General features: G+C 47.5%; 1 protein-coding gene across 10 annotated transcripts in view; it reads right to left on the bottom strand.

The window, feature by feature from the left end:
• Positions 1–10,295: 10,295 nt before the first annotated feature.
• Positions 10,296–16,223, bottom strand: part of VPS13D (vacuolar protein sorting 13 homolog D) — a 277,290-nt gene continuing 271,362 nt past the window's right edge. For 9 of the 10 annotated variants that reach the window (XM_073233217.1, XM_073233221.1, XM_073233222.1 and 6 more), the window contains 2 exons: positions 13,813–14,053; positions 10,296–13,384 (listed from right to left, as the gene is read on the bottom strand). In XM_073233217.1, coding sequence (XP_073089318.1) covers positions 13,253–13,384; positions 13,813–14,053 — 373 coding nt within the window. In that variant the 3' untranslated portion in view covers positions 10,296–13,252. Of the gene's footprint in view, positions 13,385–13,812; positions 14,054–16,223 lie in introns of those variants that run through there. The other variant, XM_073233225.1, reaches the window with a different exon arrangement.

Genomic DNA, 16,223 nt, shown 5'->3' with positions numbered 1-16,223 from the left:
GTCACCTCAATCCCCTTCCTCTCTCGGTGCCCTCTGCTTCCCTGGCAACGGAGCCCTCGGGCCTGTGTTCTCCCCGCCGTGGTCTGGCTTCCCTTCTCTGCTGTTCCTTACCCCCTCTCGTCCAGACGTGTGTTCCCACTGAGCTCTGGAACTGAACAGATTCATGACCCCCGAAACTGAGGCTGAATATCTGGTAACAATCTTCCTTCGTCCACCAAGAAACTCCCCGAGTGCCAAGGCTCTCACTCAGAGACATGAATCTTCAGGCTGGCTTTTAGGGCCGCGGTCGGGGATCTGGAGGCTTGGGGCACAGAAACCTTCCGTGTGACTCCATCCAACTCTGCTGCCCGCCGCTGTCTGGGTCTGGGTCTGCCCAGCACAGGGGAGGTCCTCTGTGCCCTTTGCTATCACCTCCGTCCACCCATCCACAGCCCAGCTCACCCCATTTCTTGGAGGGCTTTTGAGTGTGCTGGGCAGCTAAGAAGCATGGTGTTCACATGAGGAGTCAAGTAGGGTCAAAGTCGGCCACGGCTGAATTTCTGCCCCCTGCTTAGCCAGGGAGCAGGGGAGGTGACGCCAAGAAGGACAAAGGCAGGTCCTCAGCCTGGGCCTGGTGGGCGCTTACACACAGGTTCGAAGATATAGTGCAAAATAAGAATGTAAAATAGCTCACTAATAACTGTTCATACTGATTACATGTGAAATGATAATATTCTGAACCTATTGAGCTAAACACATTATTAAAATTAACTTTCAATTTCTTTTTCCTTTTTGTAAAATGTGGCTCCTAGAGAATTTTAGATCACGTCTGGGACTTGCATTCTACTTCCATGGGACTGCCCCAGTCTGCCTGGTAATGCTAAGAGCTGCATCTCTCAGAATCCCTTCCTGAGTGTTTCTAGCAGCATTGGCCAAGCGATGACCTTTGGGAGGCAGAGGGGAGCAGTGGCTACTGTTGAAGGTCATGGCTGGGTCCAGATGGTGGGAGACAGACATTGAGTGGTCCTTGCTCATGTCCTGCAGCCAGCCCACACTCCTGACCACCATTTTAAGATTCAACCTCAGCCCCTTTGCTACAAATCCACAGAGGGCAGCCACGAAGAGCCAGAACTGGGCAGAGACGGCTACCCTGGTTTGCCCCGGAGCTGTTTGTCCAGCTCCGCCAGGAGGGGTTACCGACCTCGATCGAACGCCCTAGCTCCCCTGTGCAGCCCTTACCTCACCATTGCCTCCAACGACCATGTACTGTCGTGGGAGTACGCAGCCCTTGATTCCCTAATAATCGTTGCATTTCTGCTTCCCTTGTGGATGCCCATCTCTCTGGAGGCTCCAAGGCCTCAGAGCCTAGTTTGGGAGTGAAAAAACAAAGGAAAACCTGAGAACATAAACACACCGGTTCACACAGCAAAATCCCACTAGGCATGTCTCAGGATCTCAGGCCTGCTCTTCACCGTCAGGCTCCCTCGTCCTCCTTGGCAGACCCTGTCCGCTGGCTGCTGCTTCCTGCCCACAAGTGTGCCCGACTCCCTGTTGTTCTTAAAACACCAACCATGAAAAAAAACACCTGCACTCTTTCTCTCCTACAGTCAGCGTTTGAAGAGACACCACACGCACTTCTTTAGCTTTGGACCCTATTTCAACACCCACGACTCCCAGACCTGCTCTCGTGAAGGTCGCCGATGGCCTAGGTTCCAAGTCCGCTGGCTTCCTTTCATTCTTGCTCAACCTGACCTCCGAGCAGAGCGGGCCCGTTGCCCGGGCCTGCCCTCCCTGCCTCTTCCCCGAGGACCTTCCCTTTGCCATCCTCACCTCCTTGCCAGCCTTCCCTGGCTCCTCCTCCTCTCCCAGCCCCTCCGCTGGGTCTCCCCAGGGCTCTGACCTTTGGCCACATCTCTTGCTTCACGTCCCTCTGAGCACTGTCATTTATGCCATCACCTCCAAAGGAGTGACTCCCAAATCTCTGACTTTCAACACCGCTAACTGGGTGTTGTCCTGGTCCCCATGTTCAATGTGTCCACAGTGAAAGTCATCGCCTTCCTATCCTGTCCCAGCTCTCGGTCTTCAGGCAGTGAGGTCAAGCCCCTTCCTGTTACAAGTGACCTACTTAAGTAAATGGACCTTTGAACAGACACAGGCAAAGCCCAGGGCCCCGAGTTGGCCTCTCTGCATTTTGTTTCCCTCTGGAACAAGCCCTCCCTACACCCTGGTTCCTGGCAGCATCCAGGTTCAAGGCCAGTGGAAAGAAAGCAACTCTTCCTGGTTAACTTCTGCCCAATCCCTGGATTCACTCTGATTGGACCAAGTGTTTACTCCAGAACCAATCCCTGTACCCAGGGGTAAGATTGCATTGACTGCCAAGTGGATTATATATAAAGAGTTACTAGGAAGCCCAGGTTGTCTGGCCAGGACTGAGGTACATGCTTTTCCCTTTGGGGGTGGAGCCCCTCTTGAGCTGGCTGAGTAGCATCCCTCCTTATGCTTTACTCCAACTTGTTTATTCACCTGTTGATGGACGTTTGAGTATTTTCCAGTTTTGAGCTATTGCGATTAAACATTTGTGTACAAGTCTTTGTGTGGCCATGTTTCCATCTCTCTTGAATAGATAACCTAGGAGAATTGATGGGTCATATGGTGAGTGTATGTTTACCTCTTTGAGAAACTACTAAGCGGTTTCCCAAACCAGTTTTATTATTTTACACTCCCACCAGCAATACATGAGAATTCCACGTGCTCCACATCTTCGCCAGTACTTGCTCCTGTCAGGTGTCCCAGCTTCATTCTACAGGTGTGCAGCGGTATGCCATTGTGGGTTTAATTTACATTTCCCTGACAGTGATATTGTACATTTTTCATATGCTTTTTGGCCCTTTGTATATTTCTTTTATGAAGTGTTTGTTGAAATGTTTATTTTCAATAATACGATTACATGATTCACTGAGTTTATTGGCTAAAACATTGTTAAGAAAATTTACATCTATGCCCATGAAGTATATTGGTCTTTAGTTTTCCTATAAACACTTCTGTCTGGTTTTGGTATCAGTGTAATACTGACCTCATAAGATGACTTGGAAAGTGCTTTCTCTCCAATTTTCTGAAAGGATTTGCATTGGATATTAATTTTTCCTTATATGTTTGATGGAATTTACAAGTAATGTCATTTGGACCTGGTCTTTTCTTTGTAGGAAAGTTTGAAATTACAAATTTGGTAATTTGTGTCTTTTAAGATAATATGTCCATTTTATCTGAGTTGTCAGATTTAAGGGCAAAAGTTACTCATAATATCCCTTTGTTATCCTCTAAATGCCTAGAGGTCCTGTAATGATGTCCCTCTTCTTCTTTCAATGTGAAGTACTGGTGGGGGTGGGTACTGGGAGGTGGGAAGAGCCAAATCCTAATCCTCTATAATAAGAAGTTAGTAGATACATCAAGCAGAGGTGGTAGAAACATGGTATTTGGAAGAATGGAAGTTAATACAAGAAGAAATGGGAAGACTTGAAACCGGAACTGTTGAACTGCCTCTGGGGACAGGTTTGGTGTGTGCTGGGCGCGGCGGAGGAAGCAGTTCACTCCGAACCAGCACAGAGTTCAGCTCAGGCTGCCCTGGAGATGCGCTCCGCATCCCAGAGCTTCTCTGTTGGCACCATCACAGGCCCTGGCTCAGTCCGGTTTTTCTGATCATCGGACCCAATACCTATCCCATCTTCAGGGATGGCAGACCTGGGTGTCCCCAAGAGTCCTCACCTTGGGCCAGTGGTGTACCTGTGTACTTGAAACCCAGAGAATCACTTTTTAAAATACTCCTATGACAAAACTATCTTCAGTAATGATCAGGAATGAAACAAATAATAGTAACAAGAAATGCAGTGAAAAAAATCAAACTTTTAAAATACAAAATTATGCCAGTAACAATTATTATAGTACAAAAAGGACTCAACTACTTAATCTTTTATGTATCTTTTAGATTTATCTATTTACTTGATGGTTTGATTTTTTATTTTTTGGTTATTGACTTATATACCCAATGTTCAAGTAACTGTCCAGTAACTAGCAAGTGAATTTTAATGAAATCAAAACATCTGCAAAAGGTGCAATTTCAGCAACTAATAAATCATACCACTGATAAAATACCTTCTTTTATGGTTCATTTATGAACTAAAATTTGTATTTTCCAAACAAAAATATTATCCTTCATAGTCGGTACTGATTCACTGCTTAAAGTTTTAAGCACAAATAAAAACCAAAGAGGTCACATAGGAGGACAAAGCTGAAGCAATTCAGGTTCTATCGCTTCATTTTCACAACCACGGTCTACCATCATTTACTTTCAATATATTACTTAAATTCAAGAGTAAGTAGCAACACAGAAGCTGGAGACTTGAACTGTGCCCAAAGTAGGCTTGAACAATTCCAAATCGTTAGAAATTTCCCTCAAAATGAAGATGTGTAGCTGAGGCTGCACAGCTGAGGGGACCCACTGCATAACCAAGTCCCAGAATTAATTTCCATGTGGAATGCAAGGCTTATTAAAGGATAAGTACTACAAATGTGCTTACTTGAAGTTTACATATGTAATATTAAAAGTCAACAGAACTTAAACCTACTCAAGATTTTTAAGGGGAGAATTTTATCACAGGCTTCCTTTACAATTGCCAAGTGCATGGTGTTAATAAAAAGCAGACTGGCTTTTAGTCCTGGTTTCATTATTGTAATTGTCTACAGGCAGTCAGGCAACCACTCCCACCCTTGTATGTAGCTGTCATGGGCTGACCATTCGATTGCCACTCTGTCACTGGGAGGGACAGTCACAGTCTCTACTCGACCTGCTACCCACACCTCACCCTCTCGTTTGGCTTCTGCTCCCACAGTTCCAGAAGAAAACTTCTCTTACAGGCAATGTCCTCCATATTGCTGGATCCACAACATCTTGACTTTTCGACACCATTCAGCCCAGCTGACCACATCCTGTTCCTTGAGACATTCTATTCTCCCTCCACCCACGTCTCCAGCCGCTCTTTCTCAATCTCCTTTCCTGGCCCTACTCCTACACGTACCACTAGATGCTGGCATTCCCAGAGCTTGGCCCTGTCCCTTTTCTCACATTCTATGCTCATTATAATCGAATCATCTCCCAGGAAGCCAAACATACTCGGCTCACTGGCAAGCCACTTGCTCTCGAGTTCCTAGCTACCTGTGTACCATCTCTGATTACTACATCACTGACATCTTGAACCAAGTGTGCCCATACCGAGATGACATTCATTCGTTCAACATGCAATGCATTTAATGGAACCAGCCACAGACTTCCACATCTTCCCGATGTTCCCCCATCTCAGTGATCACCGCGGCTGATGCCTCATTTTCCCTAACTCTCTACATGAAGTCCGTCCCAGCTGTTCTCCCTTGAAAGCACAGTTCAGGACTATCTTCTACTCTCCATCTCCACGGGCTCCCAAGCCCCTCTTCTTTCTTACCTGGCCTACTGCCACAGCCTTCCACTCCTGACTCATTCTTCCCATTCCCCATTTTGCAGCCAGAGAGGTGTATTTGAGATGACAATCTTAGAGTGAAATTCTCTGCTCTGAAACCTTTCCCCATACAGTTTACAAAGTCCTCATGGCCTGGCCACAGCCTCCTCTCTCCAGCCGGTCTGGAGATCCTGGTCCTCAGAGGTGCTGAGCAGGTCCTTACTGCCGGGACTTCACACGCTCTCCCCGTCTCACTAGTTCTTCTCAGTCCTTCTGGGCTCAGGTTACCTGCCTCTTCCCCAATGAAGTCCTCCCTGCCCCACCCTGATGTCCACTAAGCCCACTAACCCTGAGGGCAGTGAGGGTGTCACCCTATTTCTTGCAGATCCCTGGCACCCAGGTAGATGCTTACAGGAAGAGCTGGCAGTGCCTCCCTATTGTTGGAGGGGCAGAAACTTAGTGACTCTGGGATCAGTCACCTGTGTTGTCTGGGGACACCTTGGGTGGATGGTCTCTGTGGACAGACCATCAAATAGAATGGAGAACTGCCTTTCTGCAGGCATGGCTGAACTTCCGAAAGCCTCTGGGTACCGACGAACTTCAGTCCTTTCGGGAAACACGTCCCCCTTTAGTAGCCCTGGGAGTCACCTCAGCACCTCTCCTCTCCCCTTCACTCCCCTCCCCACACACACCACCCTCTGCAGAGTTCACGGGCCCAGGGCTCCCAAGGGTCAGTTTGGCCTAGACCCACATTTCCTCCAAGGCAGACGTACCCATGACTATTTTTTGGGCTTTTGAGATGGACCAGAACAAGCATAATGTGTGAAGTTTTATTACTCCCTGGGAACTTCTGGCACCGGGGGTGCTGCTTGGTAAGGGCTGTGGGTGAAGTGGTCTTGGCTTGTCGTAGTGTGACAAGTGGGTGGGCCAGCCCCTGGGCAGAAGGAAGGAAAGTCTGCAGAGCCACCATTCCTGCACCAAGTCCCCCTACAGTTCCAGCTGGGTCACTGGAGGCAGCTTCATTAAGGCTGCTGTATCTTCTCTTTTCCTCCAATGTTGTTTACTTCACGCACTTCCCGCTGCTCCAGAGTACAGCCCGAGGTAGCAGATCCTCCTCTGCCCACTGGAAGATGTGGGTCAGTGACTCACACACACACACACAAATAAATCAGATCGTACAGGATTGATTCATAGAGTCTGTAAACTTAAACTTTCATCAATACATATGAATGCGTGCATCTGTATACTTATCTCCACATGCCTCAAAGAGAATATACTTTATTTCATATGCTCATGGAACATTTATAAAAGTTCATTAAGTACTTGGACAAAAAGAAAACCACATAACATTTTTTAAATGTCGAAAACTTCAGGTTACACTGACTGACTATAACCTAATAATATTTGAAATGAGCAATTTAGGGAAGATACTTTCTTTTAATATTGAGAAATTACATATTCATAGGTAGTTTTCAGCCTGAAGACATAAGAAATAAGCTACATGGAAAGCAATGAAAGAACACTTAATAGCAAAATCTCTGAGATAAACAAGGCCGTATTCAGAAGAAAATTTTTAACCTTAAAATGCCATCATTATTTCAAGAAGAAAGGGGAAAACAAAATGAAACAAAACAGAACTAAGTACTTATCTTAGAAAGAAAGGAACAGTAAAATAAATCAAAACAAGCCAGGTAGGGGGAGTGAGAGATTAAAGATGTGATCAATAGAACAATAAAAACAAAACGGCAAAGAGAAACAAATCCCCAACTGGTTCTTTGAAAAGAACAACTCAAAAACTTAGTTATGAAAAAAAGAGTAAAAATAGCAAGATTCAGACTAAGAAAGGAGAAATAACCAGACACAAAGGGTATGAGAATAATCTGAGATTACATGTGAGTGAAAACAAATTAAAAACCTGATAACTGGATGATTTTTAAAAATCAAAAGACTTCCAAAATTGGCCTATGAAGAAACGGGGAACTTAAATCCTCCAATTAGCAGAGGGCACAGTGTGATGACATTTAAAGGGAATCATTGAAATAGATTCCAGAACCTGATGGGTCTGCGGCCTAGTCATCTAACTTTAGTAACTTCCATCTAACTTAAAAATCAAGAACAGGAAATTCTAATGTAATTCAAGTACTGCAAACCGTAACAAATGGTGGAAATCTCCCCAACCCATCTTATGAAAGCAGCAGGATTTTAACTCTAAAATCTGAGGAAGGGACTAAGAAAAAAGAAAAATAGACCCTCTCACTTGAAAAAACGCAAAGACTCAAAATGTTAACAAATAGAACCAAGAAATACATCACAAGAATAACAAATTAACACATTATGACCAAATAGGGATTATTCCAGGGAGAAAGGGTGGTGCTACTGCGGTATCAGGAAATGAACATTATGTATTACATTAAAAAAAAATTACATGAGAAAAGAACAATTCAGTCATAATAACAAGTGCTGGTTGAAAGAGTGTTGTAATTCAGCAGCCGCTCTGACTTCACTTCCTACAAATGAAAAGAGGGTTGAACTCCCTGCCAGGGAAACGCAAAATGAAGTGAGACTGGGGTACAGCTTTGTGTCCATTGGACTGGTGTATATTTCCAGCACAGGGTCAGGGAGAGTGCACCCATGGGGGGCTGCAGCCCTCCACATCCCACCAGAATTTCTGGAAAGTGACCTTGCGTACACACCCTGTGAGTATGATCAGCTCTGGGGAGTCTACTACACAAACTTAAAATTAGTGCGTAAGTACACAATAGGATGGTTTTGTTAGCATTGTTCTTTGGGTGGCATGGTGGATGGTGTGAAAACAAAGTGAATACCCACCAATACAGGAATAGGGAGTCAGTCACAGAATTTACACCATCAATTATGGTGCAATTACTGCGCAGCATTTAAGAGAACAGTTATACCAACCTGAAGGCAACACTGGGAAGCTGCAAAAAGTATGTATGATTCCAACTTCATAAAAACAATGTTCAGACGCCATGTGTGCACAGGTGCGTCTATGTGTGTGTGTCTGTATGTAGTTACATGAGCATATGGTGATGCACGAGGTCTTGGTTTTGGGTGGGGTAGAGAGGTGATGCTGGGGGACTAGGAAGGGACAAATACTGTCGTACTGCTTTCGTATGACAACATACATTGGAAATTATATTTTTGTGTTGCATTTGTGTGAGAAAATCTAAACTAATTTAAAAAGTTTTGACAGGATTTTTCAGCAACAAGTTCCTTTCTCCTTTTTTCTTTGGAGTCATCTCCCAACCAGAGAAATGCAGTTTGATTGGCAGCTGCTCCTCAAGACGTGGTCTTGTAGTGGCTGGCTGCCTGCCAGGGGGCCTGCTGAGCTTGGAGAAGGGGAGAGGTCACACACACACCCTGACTCTGCCCGCAGCTTCTCCAGGCCCAAGTCCTTGGACGGCTTGTCTTCAAACACTGCGCGCTGCCTTGGGAGCCCCGGAAACATCCTAGTTGTGCCCTCGTTCACGAGGAGTGGTCAGCCACACCTCCCAGCCTCCGCCACTTACAAGGGGAGCTTCTTTGTCTGCTGTGCTCGGGTTTGGGAAGCACAGCCCCTTCTCCTGGGTTTCTGTGTGACGCTGGGTTCACATGGGCTCTTGCTGACTTCAAGTGGGCAATGGGGTATTTGAACAGGGAAGAGGGAACATTTCTTGATTAAATTCAATTCTCCGATTATTCCATGGGATTGTGCAGTTGAATACAGCTAGGGAAAAACACTACACAGGCTGCCTGGCCTCACTTTAAACTCAAAATCACCAGCCCCAGATGGGCCCTGATTGTTCTCTGGCGGACACAGTGTACCTCCCTGGTCTGTTCACTTTTCCATTATCCTGAACGACTGTTTCACATCTTCTCCTCTCTCCCCAAATCTCCACCACTTCCTGCCCCATACCCTGTACCACTTTTTGCTGATTTCCCAGAGGAAATAGAAGCAATCAGAAGAGAATCCCCTAGTTTCCACTGTATCTACCCATCTCCCTGGCCAGGTGGTCCTCCTTCTCTCCATTATTACTACACTTTCTTACTCCATTTATGGCCAGGTTACTCCAGAGCATCGTGAGTATTTGTTGCATCCGGTTTCTCTCCTTCCATATTTCTCTTGAATCCACTGCAATTCGGCTTTCACCCCTACCACTCTGCTCAAACTGCTCTCAGAAGATCTCCAGTGACCTCGATGACATGAACCCAGTGTGGCTGGTCCTCATCCTACTTGATTTACCTGCAGCATTTCTGGACTTGGCTTTGGGGGCCACACCCTCCTGGTCTCCCTCTGCCTACACTTTAAACTCTGGGGAGCCCCAGGGCTCGTATTTGGGGCCTTTTCTTTTTGCTGCCTCCACTCATGCCTTTGGGGCTTTCATTTGGGCTCCACGTGACCTTGGTATGCTGATGGCTCCCCACTGGTGCCTTTGGCCTGGACTTCTCTCTTGAACTCATTGTGTGACCCATTGCACTCTTGACACCTCCAAATAGGCGCCTTGACCTTCACATGTCCAAAGTGGGCTCTGAACCTGTTTCTCCTGAAGTCGCCCCTTCTTGTAAATGACAGCTTCCATCCTGCCAGGGCCTAGACCAGTAACCCGAGAGTGGAGGCGTGAGGAGCGCCATGCGGCCCAGGATGGAGGACAAGGCTGCTCATTCTTGGAAAGTTAAGTAATGTCCAAGGTGCAGGGCTGGCCGGGGGTGTGCTTCCCGGGAGCGAGGGGTGAGGCTGCACGTTACTGTGGCCACGGCAGTATATGTGCCGCCCGTCACTGGTGACGGTCCTAGGATCTGTGGAACACCAAAGAACTGGGAGAAAACATGTCTGGGAAGTCAACAGACCTTTTTATTCCACAGGAAGAAAAATTATGACTCTGATATGAGAAACAGATCAAAGAGTCTTTACAGATCAGTGACTGTATGTAATAATGTTTATACAATGCAGAACCACATAGTTTATTTTCAGAATTTTATCAAGCAGCTACTATGGTATTCTGAGGCACAGATGATGCTTAAAAATCAAGCGGCCCTGGAGCCTTCTGAACACTGAGGTGAGTACCCACCGGGCAGCAGGATTCTCCAGGGCTGGTGAGGGGCTGCTTTCCCCTCTTCCAGTCAGTGCTGACCGGGCCGTGGTGTGGGGAGACACTGACCTCTGGCTTGCTTTCCCAGCAGGCAAAGAAAAACAGCTATGGTCAGGCAGCAATATGTGTTGGCCAACTGTGCCTGGTCAGAGAATTAGGATAGCTTTCAATTTTGCCTTATCCAATTTCTCCTTATTCAATTTACTTTCCTCTGAGGGGAACTATGTATTTGAGGCAGCATGAAAATCGGTAGAAATTATCATAACAAAGTCTCAGGCATTACTGGCTAAATACCAGTTTAAAAAGAAACAGGGCATTCAAGGAGTCAGAGGCAGGGCCCACTTTCTCCAAAGCTCGGATTTTTTCCTGGCCAACCAGGAAGCTCTGTCCAAAGCCCCTGAAACCTTATCACCGGCTGGCATGAGGCTGTGGGGGCAGAGCAGAGCTGGAGAAGCCCGTAGTTGGCAACCTCCAGCCCCCACATTTGGTCTTTGGATCTTACTTTAACATCTGCAGTCGGAAGAGCAAATATCAGAGGAGGGTTGTGCGACTGGAGGAGCTGGGCACCTATTTCAGGGGCCGATTAAAATTAGAAAGGAACAGGGGGGGCACATGCCCTGCCCCAGTCCTCCTTGGCACACCTGCTCAGCACAGCCCTCCACCAACTCTGTGCAGTGGGGGCTGAGGACACTCAAGGGACTGAAGGCAGACCCTGTAGTGACACTAAACTGCTTAATCCAGAACAGGAATTTCCAGCGACTTCATTCCACAAAATGACAGAAGGCTCACTGACGCAAACTTCCTGGGTCCTGGACCCTTCTGAGAGTCTCACCTTTAAGAGATCATGATCTCAGGCAGTGGGTGGTGGGAAAAACCATAGGCCAAGCTTGTGGGGAGCAGGGAGGGGACAGACCCGCGGGAGGCAGCCCTTCGCGCCCTGCTGCAGCACGGCTGGGCGCTAATGCAACTGACTGGCACACAGCAAAGACCCACTGAAACCCATCCCAGCCCTTCAAATGCCAAGACTCAGTTTTGTGACGCACAGGTTTACAGTTCAGTGAAGACCATACAAACTTTGGAGTTCATGATGACCCACCCATGAAAGGGCTACTTAGCCGAAGCCCTTGAGCCCTTGCGCTAGAGGGAGCGCCTGCGCGCACAGTGCTGGGGACTGACAGACAGACAGACAGGCAGGCAGGTCAGCCTCATTTGTGTCTTGGAAGGATTTGGGTCATGAGTTACAAACACCAAAACCTCTACAAATCCACCGATCCCCTGAGTGGTTTGAGATCTCAGCTGCATGTGACAAGGTTGTAGAAATTGGTAAGCTTTATTAAAATGAAGTTTTAAAATCACAACGCTGGTCGGTCCTTCATTCTAGACTGAGGCTCCCCCACGCCCAACCAGTTAATACCTTACAGAAAAGGAAACACACCCCACGAACAGGACCCAGGAAGAAGAGGGCATTCATGCCAGGCCTTACCACAGGCTGAAATTTAAGACCAAGGACAAGAGATGTTTTGGCCAAAACTTGGTTCCATGAAACACTTACAAAAATGGCTTTTTAACACTAAAATTTTATTCCCTTTCTGAGACTACCTCCCTCTCCCTGTTACCTGGTACTGCCATCACTGACCCGGGGGCTGGGGACCTGGCACCTGCCTGTGGCTTCATTAAAGAGAAGATTCCCACCTTCCCCCCGTTGTTGCCCAGGAAGCACATTCTCATTGCAGAGGCTTTGTTGATAAATTTGTGGACTTTTGATTTGTTAAAATAAACAGTTCTGTGGGACTTACTTCCTTCTAAATCAACAGAGCCTACCAATGTTTCCAACTGACCCTCTGATAATAAGCCAAGAAAAATATAATGCTGGTGTGTGTGTGCGTGTGCCTTTGTGCACACGCACACACACATGTGGTAATGGAATAGTTTTCCTCAAAGTTTGGCAAGACTAGTTGGGAGAAAGCCAAATAGATAGATAAAAAAGAACTTGTGATAGTCTAGGAACTAGCTTTAAAATGGGGGTGGGAAATAAATAAAGGTGGGTTTCTGAGCCACTGGCCCCATCTCTTTACGGGCAGCTCTGGCTCCAGCCACAGCCTGGGCAGCCAGCCCCTCACGGCACCGCTCCAGGGCGCCTGCCACCCCACCTCAGGCCACGTGGCTCTGAACACTCCAGTTCCCAAAACTGACATGTCATTCTTCAACTTCCAAGAATGCCTTTTTACAGAGAGTGCCCTGAATCAGCCGTGTAGGATTAGTGCGATAGAAGATCCAATATGACTTTATATCACTTCACAGGTAACGAACCTTTACACACATCATGGCCTCCGTTCAGAAAGCTCCTGTATATTTACAAACACACAGTTGTACATATATATATATATACATGTTAACAAAATACAGGGCAATCTAGAAATTAGTCACCTCAGTACACTTTTTTTTACGTTATTCAACCAATACTTTAAAAAATTACTTCCCCATAATCAAAAGTAATCCCTCCGCGGAACCCACAAATCAATACAGTTTCCATTTGTATTCCTGCCTCTGCCCCATGTTTACTTCCCCAAGTTCCCTGACATCACCCCCCAAACCTTACTCTGGCTTTGCCTCCGACTGAAGCCACGCCCACGGGCCTCTTCCGCGGGCCGACCCGCGGGCCGCGTGCTGGAGCGCCTCTCCGGCAGCCCGGGTTTCTCAGGAGTCCAGCTCCAACTGCTCCTGATTCTCACTGAGTCGTAACATAAGTTGCTGCTCATAGTAAAGGCTCTTTGCATAGTTTATTTCTTGTGATAACTTGACAGCAAGGACCTCCGATTTCACATGGACCTGAAAACCAGAACAGAATGAGTAACCTGCCCCCAAGGGGGGGAACCAAACGGACTCACCCGGGCATTGGCTCCCAGCCTGCCTTCAGCTCAGAACACTGCAGGCGTACTTTGGAGAAACAGATTTCTAGGGTCTACTCCTAGTTAATGCTGATTCAAGGTCTGGGGTACACTCCTGGAACCTGGATCTTTAACATGTTCCCCAGGTGACTGTGTAGCCCACCCGTAACCACCTGACGTTTGGGACTCCCTGTGACTGAGAACCGGCGTTGGCTGGGAGGAGGAGGCCCTGCTGGGGCAGCACTAGGGGCCAGAACAAGGACCGCACCTGCGGGATTCACATCACTCTCGGAGGGCCCTTTCTCTCTCGTAACCAGTGCACACGCCCAGCCCGGGGGTGCCAAGAAGCCCAGCCAGGTGTGTACTCACCATTGGCTTCTGATGGGAAGGGCCAGGGATGGACACCCCACTGCTTGAGTTCACTGCTTTCTTGGTCACCTGCACATACACCTTCCCGTGGTCTTTGGAGACAAGGCAGTGGTAGAGGTCGTCGTATTTGACTTCTAGGAAAATGGCCTCTCGATCCACATAGTCTCCACTTTTCAGGAAGTAAACAGCTTTGGAGGAGATGAGCACACAGTAGCTATCGATGTTCTCCACGGCTATGAAGCTGTCAAGGAAGGGGGACATCAGAATGGCACACACACAGAGCTTCACCTCAGCACGTGGGGGCCCGCCACTACTGGTTACTGAGCCAGAAGAAGGGGGAGGAGGCCCGGCCTGGAATCCAGGCCCCCTCACTGACTGCACCTGGAACCTCAGTTTCCTCACTTAGAAACTAGAAATAAAAGTGACACTGGCCTGGAGGGGCTGTAAAGCTCACGGTCCCTTCCTCGTACACAGGGTGCTGGATCCACATCAGCTCATGATGACAACCAATAGTACCAGCAAAAGAAACAGTTTTATACAGCAGCAGACTCACAGACTCCAAGAAGGGACTAGCGGTCACCAAAGGGGAGGGGCGGGGGAGGGAGGGTGGGGAGGGAGGGAGAAAGGGATCGAGGGGCATTGTGATTGGCACACGTGGTGTGGGGGGGATCGTGGGGAAGGCAGTGTAGCACAGAGAAGACAAGTAGTGACTCTGTGGCATCTCACTACACTGATGGACAGTGACTGCACTGGGGTGTGGGGGGACTTGATAATATGGCTGAATGTAATAACCACATTGTTTTTCATGTGAAACCTTCATAAGAGTGTATATCAATGACACCTTAATAAAAAATAAAAATAAAATAAAATAATGATCTATGCTACCCTTAAAAAAAAGAAACAGTTTTATTGTATAGTGTGGGGTGTTTTTTCAGTGAGAGTTTTTAGGTAGTTTAAGGCTTAAAGAAAACTGTAAGAAGGCTTTGGTAAACAGAACAAAATAGAGGAAGAAAATGCACACTTTCAAATGCTGACTGAATCAGCAGCACGCAAAGTTCACTGCGAATGGGGGGAAGGTGAATGCTAGGGGCTGCAAGGCATGGTGGTGTGGGGGATGAAGATGGCAGGGGGAAAGCAGAATTACATCAGTTTACCAAACAGGCAGGTGGACAAGACAGCAGTTTTCTAGCACTGGCATCCGTGTGCACCCTTCCTGTCTCGGTTCTACTCAGAGGTCACCCTGTCTCTGCTCAATACCTCCAGTGACAAGAACCCATGAGACCACCACTGCATTCTCAGAAACCTCTAAGAATTAGACAGTGGTTTCTTAAGTAAAGCTGTTACCCTGATTCTCATAACTTTCAGTCATTACTGTTAGGGTCTTTAGGGCTGCTCAGAAAAGATCTCATTCCTCTTCCTCCAGGGAGTTCACAGATTTAAAGCGGAAATTTATGCACATCAAACCTCTTGGCTCAGCTAGTGAAGGAAGGGCAGTGGCCCTTGGAAGCAGCCTTGACAGCTCTCCGGGGCCTGGCTGCCTCCGCTGCATCTTGTGACAGCCTCTACAATGAACGGCGACTATGAGGGGCAGCACGGGAGGGTGGGTGACGGGGCAGGAATACTAAGAGCTGACCACGGGCTGGGTGTCAAGCTCCGGGCCCCTGGGACTTGACATCCTGAGAAGAATTTCCGAACTGTAGTCACTCAGACTGGAGGCTCCCCCTGGAGTTGCTTGAGGACAAGGGTCCCCAGTTGGCTTTGTTTGCTGAAGGGACAGAGGCCCACCAGCTGGTGGACAAGCCAGTTTCCTTCCACCCAAGCATGTGCTGGGCACCTGCTCACCTCTGGGCTCAGACAGCCCCCCACTCAGAACACCACCCCAGCTGAGAATCTCAAGTTCCAACTTCTCCAAGCAGCTTCCCTGAATACTCCAGCCCTGGTCTGACTTTTGAATACTTAACTGCTTACCTTCAAAAGCATGACCAAACACTCTCTGCTTTCTTTATGTTCTCTGGACAGAGAGCTCAGCTCTCTATGAGGTAAGGTAGGGTCCACATCCTACACCCACCGGGTCTCCCTGAGCACCTGCCACTGAGCCAGCCACCCCATAAGTGCTCAGTAACTATCTGCCCAGTTCCAGGGCCATTTTAATTACAGTCTTGCATGACAAAATTGGGGTTTATTGTTCTAACTGGTTGGCAATGCCAAGAATGTAGACTTGTAAAGTCTCAATGCCAAAATTAGAAATACCCAGCAGCTTTTGGTGTTCAGGCCACTTAGCACAAGAATCTCCCACATCCCAGGCTCTGGCAGCATCAAGGGCGCAGTATTATCACTTAATCAAACTGACTCAATCTCAAATAGCTAGTCCAGGGGGAAGCAAGAGGAAACAGAGACAGAAAGAGATGAAA

This window comes from Manis javanica, chromosome 4 (assembly GCF_040802235.1).
Source record: "Manis javanica isolate MJ-LG chromosome 4, MJ_LKY, whole genome shotgun sequence".
In the NCBI taxonomy this organism is placed as follows: Eukaryota; Metazoa; Chordata; class Mammalia; order Pholidota; family Manidae; genus Manis; species Manis javanica.
Note: the sequence above shows the minus strand (reverse complement) of the source record. Positions and strands in the feature narration are given on the sequence as shown.